The 13,402-nt window shown below is 44.7% G+C and overlaps 1 protein-coding gene across 1 annotated transcript in view; it reads right to left on the minus strand.

Annotated features, from left to right (window-relative positions):
* Positions 1-13,402, minus strand: part of LOC142592658 (serine/threonine-protein kinase TBK1-like) — a 114,541-nt gene that overhangs the window by 11,114 nt on the left and 90,025 nt on the right. Inside the window, exons 19-20 of the mRNA XM_075704225.1 lie at positions 10,137-10,333; positions 6,800-6,871 (exon numbers count right to left, since the gene is read on the minus strand). Of these exons, the coding sequence (XP_075560340.1) occupies positions 6,800-6,871; positions 10,137-10,333 (269 nt within the window). The remainder of the gene's footprint in view (positions 1-6,799; positions 6,872-10,136; positions 10,334-13,402) is intronic.

Below are 13,402 nucleotides of genomic sequence, written 5' to 3' on the forward strand. Positions count from 1 at the left end.
GGCCTGGAGTGTGGCCTGATCCCGGTGACCAGAACCGGTAACGCACTCCCTCACCAGAGCAGGATTGGCCACCCTGGTGCAGTACTTGGCCACAACCTCCTATGAACACAACAATCAAACCCCGGCCCTCAGTCCCCAGCAGCTGCGAAGCAACTGACCACGGCGGCGGTCAGACCTGCGACGCAGCAGAGGGTGCTAAGAATCACTGGCTCCGGACAGGCCGCCATTGGAATATGAACCTGGCAACGTTTAACGCTAGAACGTTATCTAGTGAGGCGAGTGAGTCTAGCAGTGCTATTGCAGGAATTAGAGGGCAGTAAATGGGATATAATAGGGCTCAGTGAAGTTAGGAGGCCAAAAGAAGCATATACAGTGCTAAATAGCGGGCACGTCCTGTGCTACCGGGGCTTAGCGGATAGAAGAGAACTAGGAGTCGGATTCCTGGTTAATAAGAATATAGCTGGTAACATACAGGAATTCTATAGCATTAACGAGAGGGTGGCAGGTCTTGTTGTGAAACTTAATAAGAGGTACAAAATGAAGATTGTACAGGTCTACGCCCCTACATCCAGTCATGATGACCAGGAAGTCGAAAGCTTCTATGAAGACGTGGAATCGGCGGTGGGTAGAGTGAAAACTAAATACACTATACTAATGGGCGACTTTAATGCCAAGGTAGGCAAGAAGCAGGCTGGAGACAAGGCAGTGGGGGAATATGGCATAGGCACTAGGAATAGCAGGGGAGAGTTATTAGTAGAGTTTGCGGAACAGAATAATATGAGGATAATGAATACCTTCTTCCGCAAGCGGGATAGCCGAAAGTGGACGTGGAGGAGCCCGAACGGCGAGACTAGAAATGAAATAGACTTCATACTCTGCGCTAACCCTGGCATCATACAAGATGTGGACGTGCTCGGCAAGGTGCGCTGCAGTGACCACAGGATGGTAAGAACTAGAATTAGGTTAGACCTGAGGAGGGAACGGAAGAAACTGGTACATAAGAAGCCGATCAATGAGTTAGCGGTAAGAGGGAAAATAGAGGAATTCCAGATCAAGCTACAAAACAGGTATTCAGCTTTAACTCAGGAAGAGGACCTTAGTGTTGAAGCAATGAACGACAATCTTGTGGGCATCATTAAGGTGTGTGCAATGGAAGTCGGTGGTAACTCCGTTAGGCAGGATACCAGCAAACTATCCCAGGAGACGAAAGATCTGATCAAGAAACGCCAATGTATGAAAGCATCTAACCCTACAGCTAGAATAGAACTGGCAGAAATTTCGAAGTTAATCAACAAGCGTAAGACAGCTGACATACGGAAGTATAATATGGATAGAATTGAACACGCTCTCAGGAACGGAGGAAGCCTAAAAACAGTGAAGAAGAAACTAGGAATTGGCAAGAATCAGATGTATGCGTTAAGAGACAAAGCCGGCAATATCATTACTAATATGAATGAGGTAGTTGAAGTGGCGGAGGAGTTTTATAGAGATTTATACAGTACCAGTGGCACCCACGACGATAATGGAAGAGAAAATAGTCTAGAGGAATTCGAAATCCCGAAGGTAACGCCGGAAGAGGTAAAGAAAGCCTTAGGAGATATGCAAAGGGGGAAGGCAGCTGGGGAGGATCAGGTAACAGCAGATTTGTTGAAGGATGGTGGACAGATTGTTCTAGAGAAACTGGCCACCCTGTATACGCAATGCCTCATGACCTCGAGCGTACCGGAATCTTGGAAGAACGCTAACATAATCCTAATCCATAAGAAAGGGGACGCCAAAGACTTGAAAAATTATAGACCGATCAGCTTACTGACTGTTGCCTACAAAGTATTTACTAAGGTAATTGCAAATAGAATCAGGAACACCTTAGACTTCTGTCAACCAAAGGACCAGGCAGGATTCCGTAAAGGCTACTCAACAATAGACCATATTCACACTATCAATCAAGTGATAGAGAAATGTGCAGAATATAAGCAACCGTTATATATAGCTTTCATTGATTACGAGAAAGCGTTTGATTCAGTCGAAACCTCAGCAGTCATGGAGGCTTTACGGAATCAGGGTGTAGATGAGCCATATGTAAAAATACTGGAAGATATCTATAGCGGCTCCACAGCCACCGTAGTCCTCCATAAAGCAAGCAACCGAATCCCAATAAAGAAAGGCGTCAGGCAGGGAGATACGATATCTCCAATGCTATTCACAGCGTGTTTACAGGAGGTATTCAGAGACCTGGATTGGGAAGAATTGGGGATAAAAGTTAATGGAGAATACCTTAGTAACTTGCGATTCGCTGATGATATTGCCTTGCTTAGTAACTCAGGGGACCAATTGCAATGCATGCTCACTGACCTGGAGAGGCAAAGCAGAAGAGTGGGTCTAAAAATTAATATGCAGAAAACTAAAGTAATGCTTAACAGTCTCGGGAGAGAACAGCAATTTACAATAGGCAGCGAGGCACTGGAAGTCGTAAGGGAATACATCTACTTAGGGCAGGTAGTGACGGCGGATCCGGATCATGAGACGGAAATAATAAGAAGAATAAGAATGGGCTGGAGTGCGTTTGGCAGGCATTCCCAAATCATGAACAGCAGGTTGCCGTTATCCCTCAAGAGAAAAGTATATAATAGCTGTGTCTTACCAGTACTCACCTACGGGGCAGAAACCTGGAGGCTTACGAAAAGGGTTCTACTCAAATTGAGGACGACACAACGAGCTATGGAAAGAAGAATGATAGGTGTAACGTTAAGGGATAAGAAAAGAGCAGATTGGGTGAGGGAACAAACGCGAGTTAATGACATCTTAGTTGAAATCAAGAAAAAAGAAATGGGCATGGGCAGGACATGTAATGAGGAGGGAAGATAACCGATGGTCATTAAGGGTTACGGACTGGATCCCAAGGGAAGGGAAGCGTAGCAGGGGGCGGCAGAAAGTTAGGTGGGCGGATGAGATTAAGAAGTTTGCAGGGACGGCATGGCCACAATTAGTACATGACCGGGGTTGTTGGAGAAGTATGGGAGAGGCCTTTGCCCTGCAGTGGGCGTAACCAGGCTGATGATGATGATGATGATGACTTAAGAGACAAGGAAAGGAGAAATCTTTCTCATGGTCTTTTCAGGTTTGTTTGAATGAATTACGTGGAATCGGGGGAAGCTTGGCGGTTTGTTTCCAGAAATTGGAAAATATCTTCGGTGCGCCCTCGTTTCTGAGAGCGATCAGGTAGTCGGGGAAAAGAAGTGGCCGTTAGAAGTATGGTGTTTTTCGGCAGGGATGGCCGCCGCCCACCATGGAGCCCAACCAGGGGACGACACAGGACGGAAATATTCAGTTCTGCGCACGCCAGCGGTACAACCCCGCTATAACCAAATACATATACCGAAGACTGGATATAATGCACAAGGTTAACCCTCGCTGCCTACGAAGCCGGAAGTAATACGAAAATAAAGAGAGGACAGGAAAGATTAAAAGTGAGAGAAAGACGAAGATTTGAGGGAGAAAGAGAAAGGAAAAGGCAACTACCGATTTCCCCCGGGTGGGTCAGTCCGGGGGTGCCGTCTATGTGAAGCAGAGGCCGAAGAGGTGTGTTGCCTCCGCCGGGGGGCCTTAAAGGTCCAAACACCCGGCATCGGCTCAACCTCCAGGATCCCCCTTTCCCCAGACACGGCTAAGCCGCGCACGGTTACATGCGGGAGGGTCCAACCCTCGTGTGCTCGGGTACGTGGTGTCGCAACACACCAAACGCCTGCTTACGCAGATGCCCCTGCGGGGAAAACTATCGAGTATTCTTGTGTGTGCTCACATTTACGGTTCGTTTACGCTACGGGTGTGTGTGCACTCGTTGCTTGCTGAAAGTGCGTAGAGCGGCGATTCCTCCAACAAGGACCACTTCCCAAGTGCCAAATCAGAATACATCCACTTCAGTGTATCAACTTTTTTTTTATTCTTATAAGTATTTATGGAAGCCCATTTGTATCTAGGAATAAACAATGTGTATTTACCTATGAAAAATATTTTTGTCACTTTATGGTCACTAAAAAAATTGCAATAAATTTTTTTTTTTGTAAGTAGGTCAATCTGAAGATTTGAAATCTGCAATAAAAAAAATTTGACCCTAGGAGTGATGTCGCATTTGGTGAAAAAACTTTACCCTCAATGGGTTAATCTCAACTAGAGCGTTGGCTACCCTCATTAGGTCTGCAATCCACATCGCTGCCTTGCCGTTTCTTGATGTTGTGGCAACCCTTTTTTTTTTTCAATCCGCAGCTTCTTGTAGAGCCTTTCATTCACTCTACTATTTTTCACGCATCAGTTCAATGTGGACATTACTGGGGTGGGAATGCCCAGTGTCACTTTGTTGCAATTTTTGGAGATGATAATATGTCCTTCTGGAGCATATCGGAGCAGACAAATTTGGATTTTTGGAGCAGTCTGTAGCATATATATCTTATATATGGAGCATGCAAATTTAGAGGATTATTATAATTAAGTGGGACAACAGTCACAAAATCTTGCACTCTGAAGCATTAAAGAAGTGTTGAAGAGAAGAAAGTTGAAGGCATTTTTTATACTATTTTTGTATTAGGTGCTGGTGAAGTGACTGGAGGTGTTTTCCAACAGAAATTGTGAAACTAGGGTCAGTGAACACCACAGCGGCTTATTCAAGGACATTTCTAGGTGATGTGACAGCACCGACTAGCTCAAACCAAGATTTTACACGTCACTAGTGGACTTCACTTTACCACTCACTAGACTAACTAGAAGCACCTAGCTATCTGAAGTTCACATAGAATGATTAGGTGCAAGCCCCCTGAATAAGCTAAAAGAAGCAACCTTACTCCTCTCCTTTACCGAGTCCCTTCGCGACTCGCCCCCTCAGTTTGCACTTTTTGATTGCAGCAACCGCACAGCACAGCAATGTGGTCCATGCAGTATCAGGATTTGCGATCGCCACTATCATGGGACTGCACAGGGAGATCTAAAGCAACTGTGATAGCACCAGCATGAATCAAAACAAAAAACAAAGGAAATGAAAGGCATTGATGCTCGTGCGAGTTTTCGCAAAAGTGGTGCCGGCCCTGTGACTCCACTCTGCCAACAGGGAGGCACGGATAAGCCCCTGACCTCCTAGCCTGCCTTCGCTCGTTGGCTTGGGTGGCCAGATAAAAGAATGTTGCTACCTTCAGTTTTATCAGGGTCCTTATATACTTCTGAAGGACCCTGGTTTTATTCATGGGGCTTACTGGGTGTGGTTGTTTGTGCCCATTGGCAACTAGAATGCGAAAGTTGCTTTTACGTAGGCACGCTCCAATACCGAAGACACACTGCCCTGCACCATGCCGCTGACCTTTTGCTAAGGTGTGCCAAAGCCAAAGCTGCTCTGATGCAGCGTGGCACAATTTACATCATTTTTCCACTTTTGGCACAATTCGACACAGGAATTTGCTTGAGTATTGAAATGGCGGAATGGACGAATTTAGAAAAGTGAGCACCGCTTGTGGTGCCAAGGACATTCGAGAATTTTGAGGGCTAGTGTCGGTTCTGGAGGTTGTAAGCTGCGCAGCTAGATATGACCGCAGTAGGTGACCGCAGCAGGATGCCACGAAGAACTTGCCCGCCATTGAAGTGCTCGGAAAACCGCATGCTCCGATTGGTCTCTGTGGGTGAGCGTGGTGACACAAGCTGGCCTGTGCTCACACCACTGGTACTTAGACGCGCATGAAGTGCCTTGTCCCGTCTGCGCAAGCTGGCTCTATTCCCATAAACGTGTGGGGTTACCCGCTGATGCTTTCTTCTGCGGGCTCTTCAGCTACACTTGCTAATGCAACCTCCATTCTGTGAGAAACGTGCGAGAGGTTATGTGCCCGTGAAATGTGTGAAGGACTTGTAAAGATTGTTGGACGGCTGCTGCCTATAAACCGAAGGGACGCTATAAAAAACACTAATTCATTTTAGAGTGATAAAGTATTCGTTATGAACTCTAAGTTTTCTTAATTTTACAGTAAGACATTGATTATTGAAACAGGGAGTGAATGTTAAATGTCACTCCTTGAATTTCCTGCCACAACTCCAGTGGCAAATACATCAATGTAGCGTCATGAATTTCATCATGAATTTCCAAGTATTTCCCCCAAATTTTCACCACTGTGACTCAGTTAAAGTTTCTGAAACGTTGCATGTTCAGTCTCTGGATCTTTTCGAATACAATGCACTCTATCTTCACTGACATAAAATGAACCAGGCCAGATCAGACACTGCCCATGATGTACTGGTGAGATGGTGCAAGAGCTTCAAGGTGGCATCAAAAGTAAGGTTTATCCAAGTTTTATCACATTTCTTACAGGTATATAATTAGTACAGGTATATAATACAGCTAATATGTACTAATATAACACATCTATATAACACATCGCCACCTGTCTCACTTTAGCATCCTTTCTTGTTTACCAAGCCTCTTTTCAAAGCAAGCATGGGTTTTCTGGCATTGTAGAAGGGTAATACTGATACAGCTCAAATAATTTTTCTCTGTAGTGTAAACAAAGCCATTAAGGCTTTCAACTGCAGCTTTTATTTTTTAAAATTTTTTTTAATACGTCATTATTACTGCGTTTAATAGGCCAAGCCTTGCGGCAGAAAAGGGGTGCTCTATGGGAAGGGGGAGGGGAGCCGGTGCTCTCTTTTATATTAGCTTTATTATTATTTTTATTTATTATTACTATATGCTTTTATTTTCTTGTGGCCTATTTCTACACCATGCCTTTCAATTATTTTAAATAAAAAGAAGAATGAAACACATCCATACTTCATTGTGACAGCGTAGTTGTCGTCCATGAGCTGAAGCAGCTCAGCGGTGCAGATTTCCAGATTCTGGAGCCTGCGGCGGGGAGAGATAAGCAGGGAGAGAACTTCGTATAACGTTTGTGCAAGTTAATATGCCAAACTTGACACCAGAAGGTTGTGCCCTTTCCTTTATGCAAGCTGCTGTGCCTCTGTGAAACAACACACTTGTTACCATTGCGCTGCTTGTTAGCACAGCAGACGGCTCCAGGCCCCACACACTCTCAAATTCCAGCAATCACCATGGAAGGTGAAAAAACAACCACTGCGCATTTCAGCATAAAGCGCACAAGCGGAGCTGCTGTAATTTGGTCACATGCTTTGATTCGCGTTTGTTGTGCAAGGTAAGCTCAACATGGCTAAATATTTCAACTATAAATGTAATTTTAGTAAGCATCCAACATAGTTAACATGTCATCTCATACAAAACAAGCAGGCAATTGCTTTTATTGAACTTTTGTTGTTCAACTCTGTACTTTATTATCTGAATCAATGTTTTGAGGCCTCACTGACTAGTGATAAGCAGCAGCCCATTAGTATCAATTGCATTTCTGCGAGCGAGGTGATTGTTTCCTCTGAGAAGCATCACGCAGGTTCATTTTATTATCTCTGTCAGTTTATGCTTCGAACGTCCAATAGTAGTGGCCACCAATCAAGCGTGTTTAAAACGGTAAATATTATGAAAAGCAGCATTTTACTTGCAAAATGGCAGACAACTTCAATCGTTTGTTATCTGCCACATCTGGCCACGCAATAAGTGTTGGTCGGAGAAAAAGAAAGAAAAGGTGCTAGCTAGTATGAAAATTTGTTGCTGGAACAGAGTCTTTTCATTCATTTGACTCCCTCCCTTAATTTCCAAATTGATCGAAAGGATTTTGGATAATACAAATTTCGACTGGCATGAATTTCTGTGCCATCCCGAGAGACTCGTATCATTGAGATTCTACTAAATTTAGCGTCCTTGTTTTATTCACACAATCGTTGCAGAATTCCCTGCAAGCACTGTTATCTCCGTAAGGTTATTTGCTTTCCAGGGAGTACCCTACATGTGTCAAAGCCTTTACTGCCGCACCTCAACACTAAATGTGCAGCAGAAATATCAAGAGCAGACAATATGAGCCTCGTGCCAAAGTTTTATGGAAGAAATGGGACATTGCAGCTCGAGCATATCTTGCTGACACTACATCTTTGCTGAGCACATTTTATGCTTATTTTTTTAATCAAGCTGAAATCTTTGAATGCAGACCATTATATGTATAGTGTGAAACACAACAAGCAGCAACACAGGCAAGTACAGCACGAGGGTAGCCCAGCATAAATATTGTTGCCTGAAAAGCTTCATTCTCCCTACTTTAAACGGCACGCCAAACATGAGGAGCTAAATGTGCTTGATTTCAGCTTTTCATTCCATTAAATAGATGGCTATGTGTCTTTCTGTGTATTGCAAACTCAGTGACTGACAGCATTCAAGTCCACGTGACCTGGGCATGTACTGCTTCATTAACCATTTAGAATAAACAATGTACCGTATTTTTGCGCATGTAGCCCTCAACAAACATGCAATAAATTGGACAGTAAAGCAGAGGTCCGCATTATATGCTATTTTGCCTTAAAGTGTGGCTCCACGGCGAAGTAGCTCGCGCTCCCGTGAAGCCACACTTGAAGGCCAGGTTCTTGACCATTTAGTTTCGCTATCTCCTACGGAACCCTTCCCACCCTTGTGCGTTGAAGCTCCCCTCCATGGTAGTCCATTCTCCTCTTTACCGAGAGCCATTTTGTGTTTGGCAGTTAGTGAATAGTGCAACGTGGCTCCGGCACGCTAGACCTCGGATCACGATGAGCTGTGTTCAACAGTTGTCTTAGCGCAGCAGAAGTTGATGATGAAGCTTTCACACGACGGTGCTCCCTCAGTCCGCACGAAGCACTTTGCGATATGGCTTGGTGGGGTTTGCTCCATCACCGTTGCCCATGCAAGGGCTGCTCTGTCTGCACTGTAATCCTCCATCGTGCGAACGCTAGCAGCGAAGTGATCCAATTCACGTGACATGCCATGTGACTGATTCGTCCGTGAACACATCCTTGTGTGAATTCAGCTTTATCAGCATCCAAGAAGAGCTGCTGGCTGAAAATACAATGTGGATGAGTTGTGCATCCGTGAACAGCGACTTCTTTCAAGGATTTTAGCGTACCTGTAGCAGTTATTTCCACGGGTTATATGTGCAGATTTTATTTTCTTTTTTTCTTTTTTACCAGGCTGTTGTAAATGGAAGTGCGGGTTATAGGTGCAGAAATATGGTAAGCTTACTTGTTTGATGTATTTTTTTGCAAACTGAGGCCTCTCGATCACCTGGCGACACAATAAAGGTATTGTTATGTTAGAGCAGCGCACACGCGAATACCATCCAGATAGCGGTAAGAAAATGCCCAAAACCAGCGAGCTAGCAGCACGACCGGCCCCACAAGTTGCCACTTCAGTGGCCATATTGAGTACTATGTAATGATGATATCAGTTCTGATTTTGACAGCATCCTTGGTTGCATACTTTAGTTCATGACACCACATGGAAGGAACAGTCTCCTTTTTCTAATTTTGTTACAGGTGTTCTGTGATGGGTCATTGCCCTCAGCTGCTGGTGTTGAGATGCCACGCAACTTTATTACGACCATGCTGAAATACTCAAAGGTGTGCCGCCAGTAACCTCTGTGTTCGCAGTGTAACACCTTTTTCAAAAGCACAAATACAACACTATTCATGTACTAACCATCATTCCCGTGGTAGCTGAATGATGGCGAGCTCTATGCAGACTAGAATGCCCAGTGAAGATTTTGCTCTTGCTCAATAACGTGTACAGTTACGAATATAGCGTATAACGAAAAAGAATTTTCATGTCCGATGTGACTTCACTGTAAAAAGGTTCGACTGTGTGCTTTCGAAGACGACTGGCTGCGGAGATCACAGCAGCTGGTCATCATTTTCTTCAAAGTGAGATGTTTAAAAAAGAAATGCATTCTGCAACTCTACGTACCACAAGAATGATCTAATTATGAGATATGCCGTAGTTAGGGACTGGAATGATTCTGGCCTCCTGGGGTTCCACCTAAATCTAAATACGCGAGCATTTTACACTCCACCTAATAGGAATGCGGCCGCCGTAGCAGGGATTGAATTTGCGACCTCAAGCTTAGTTGCGCAATGCCACAACCACTAGCCTACTGTGGTAGGTCAAAGGCAGATCTGCTTGAATAAAGTGAGTATAGTAAGCTTCAGAAGATAGAACCAGGGAAACAACAGCCAAACGTCACCCGCGTGTGAATTGCCGGGGAAGGCGTTGTTTCCTGGGACCAGCCCCATTTGTAGATGGCAGGTCACCAGCTGAAAGCATGGTAGTGTTGGATGCTATCGTGACAGTCGATGGCAGTGTTGTGGTTGGTGAATGCTGCTGTTGGGCCTTGAGATCCGAGACGAGGCTGCTTGCTGTCGACTGGAACACTTCACCAGCCTGAAATAGAGAAGGCAGGTGGCAAGAGAGACCACGACTCAAGTGAGGTTGACTCATTTTGTTTGCTTCGTTAGGACAGATATACTGAATGTTTTATCAATAAGATAAGGGAGCTAGACATGCAAGACTGTCCAAACTAAACCAATCACGTATTTAGACTCAAGTTTAGCAATAGCTATACAGTCGCCGACCGATAAATCGGACACCGATAATCGAGACATGCTTGGTAATTCGGACAACTTTGCGGCACCGCCAATGGCCCCACAGACTTAATGTATAAAGACAACAAATATTTCGCACAGCCACCAGCTCTACATTCGATCATCTTAACTCCATCTGTGGCTGTAGCGTACGCCAACTCTGCCACGATCATCTCCTCTGGCAACCTTGGCAAGATATCAAGTATGGCCTCAGAGATCACACACACTAGATGGCAATCTCTGAGGCCTTGATCGCCGCTCTACGCCTCTGAGATTTAACTGCAACTGCCGATCTTGGAGGCTTTGCCTGAATTGTGAAATTGCATCAACATCGCGGTCATCACATCCTTTTCCCGCACCCCTGTCCATGGCCTGCTATCGCAATTCTGTTTGTTGAGTTTGCCTTGTGCACAGCGTTCTGCCATGCTGTGCTTGTTTGTTGAGTTTGCCTTGTGCACAACGTTCTGCCATGCTGTGCTTGTTTGTTTAGTTTGCGTTTCAGAGAGTACTCTGCTGGCTGTAACAAGTCTTTCTCATGAAGTTATAGATAGGCTGCGTCAAATGGCACCAATGATGCCCTCGTAGTCAGACTTCAAATGAGTTTCGAGTCACAGTCTGAATGAGCCCGACTCCGCAACTGAAGAGGCTGAACTGCGGCCTACCACAACGAGCTCAAATGCGGACATCATTGATTACCTGCTGGGCTGCAGCGTGCCAATTCCTGCCGCCGTTAGATTTGGAGACTTTGCAGACGTCAACAGTGCGGTTTCGTCGTGTGCCAAACTGAACGATGACAAAATGATTGAGCAAGTTCTCCTACGGTCAAACAGCGACTCTGACTCGGATGATGATGTACCATGCGCTCTGGAGCCTTCCACATGCGGATCTGACTCAAGCCTCTGAAACTCAAAACTGGCAGAAATACAGGCAGACTTGGTTTCACATAAGTGGAAGTGCATGCAGCAATGCATCGACCACTTGTTCCGTGCACAGGGGCCTTAAGATGTAAATAAAGTGATCTTTTTTGGATACATTCGTTTTTTTTTTCAGACATTCGATAGCTCGGACTTATTCACACTCCCCGTGGTTGGTTGTCGTGAATTATTGGTTGTCGACTGTAGTACCAGAAAGATGCTATTGCTCGCCACAATTGCATAGTACTGCTACCACATCAGTTATAGATTTTACCCTTTCTAGTTCTGCAAGAAGTTTTTTTCTGTTATGCCTACTGATGTGCAGCCAATTCAGTAGCCAATCACTTTCAATGATTCACCACAATGGACATAAAGAGAGGTAAGAATTTCAAGACATTCCACAAACAAGCTCACGCACTCTTAAGTGAAAGTTTAGAGGCTCCTGCTGCATGTAAAGCAATACAGCAAGATGTCATTAATGTGAAAAATCAAATAGTTTGGAGTTGCCCTCTGCTCACATCAAGCATACAGTACATGATTTAATGGCATAAAACACTCGTTACATAGACTTCTTTAGCCATGCACCATCAATTACAATAAACACTAGATCTACAAGCGCAGGGCACCGCAAATGTGTGATGCAAAAGAACAAAAGCAATCAGGGCAGCTCTAGCCCCAGATGCAACAAAGCAGTGGTCTGCACTCCCACAGCCATCAGTAGGAACTGTACAAAGCTGAAATGAATACTTCATGACCAACGTACCACTATTTTTGTGCCTAGTGCCCTGCATAACATCACATTGGCCGCCTGCTTTCAGGAGCAGTGGTTGCTATCCATAACCACGACGACCGCAACCACAGGTTCAACTAAGCTACAGCAAGCGCTGGTTTTGTTTTGGTTCAGTTAAAACTGTGCAGTGCTACAAACAGCATGGAAGCTGTTAAGAATGAAAAGCAATTACAGTCGAATTTACTAATAACAACAGCAGTTTTAACAATATATTGGATATCACAATGAGCACTGTAACCACATTACCAGTTATAACAATGACGTCTGACTACTGGAGGGAGTGTGCGCAGAAAAAAGAAAAAAAATTCAAAACCCTTCGGGGGGGGGGGGGGGGGGGGGAAGAGAAAACAAGACGTTAACAACCGTGCTTCCCTATGTGGCAGGCACATACTTCGAGAAGAAAGAGGGTTAACCGAGGGGCCCGATTTTTATTAGTCATATCATAAGAAGCCAACAAACACCGACACTAAGGACAACATAGGGAAAATTACTTGTGCTTAATAAATTAAATAAGGAAACGATAAATTAATGGAAATTAAAGTGGATGAAAAAACAACTTGCCACAGGTGGGAACCAAACCCACAACCTACGCATTTCGCGTGCGATGCTCTACCAATTGAGCTACCACGGCGCCGTTTCCCCATCCACTTTCCTGGGTATTTATGTGTCCTAGTAGAACCCTGGGAGTGTTAGCCAGTGCCACCACTCACAGAACTTGGCGGCGGACATAGAACGTGATCTTTTTGGGTGAAGGCAACTGGTCAATAAACCCACATATGCTACCTGAAGGCATCAATGTTGCCGGATTCGAGACCCTCGTTATGTAATAAACGAGAAGAAAGAGGGTTAACCGAGGGGGCCCGATTTCTATTAGTCATATCATAAGAAGCAAACAAACACTGACACCAAAGACAACATAGGGAAAATTACTTGTGCTTAATAAATGAAATAAAGAAACGATAAATTAATGGAAATTAAAGTGGATGAAAAAACAACTTGCCACAGGTGGGAACCGAACCCACAACCTTCGTTTATTAAATAACGAGGGTCTCGAATCCGGCAACATTGATGCCTTCAGGTAGCATATGTGGGTTTATTGACCAGTTGCCTTCACCCAAAAAGATCACATTCTCGTGATGCCTGCGGCAACAAGGACGTTCCACGT

This window comes from Dermacentor variabilis, chromosome 9 (assembly GCF_050947875.1).
Source record: "Dermacentor variabilis isolate Ectoservices chromosome 9, ASM5094787v1, whole genome shotgun sequence".
In the NCBI taxonomy this organism is placed as follows: domain Eukaryota; kingdom Metazoa; phylum Arthropoda; class Arachnida; order Ixodida; family Ixodidae; genus Dermacentor; species Dermacentor variabilis.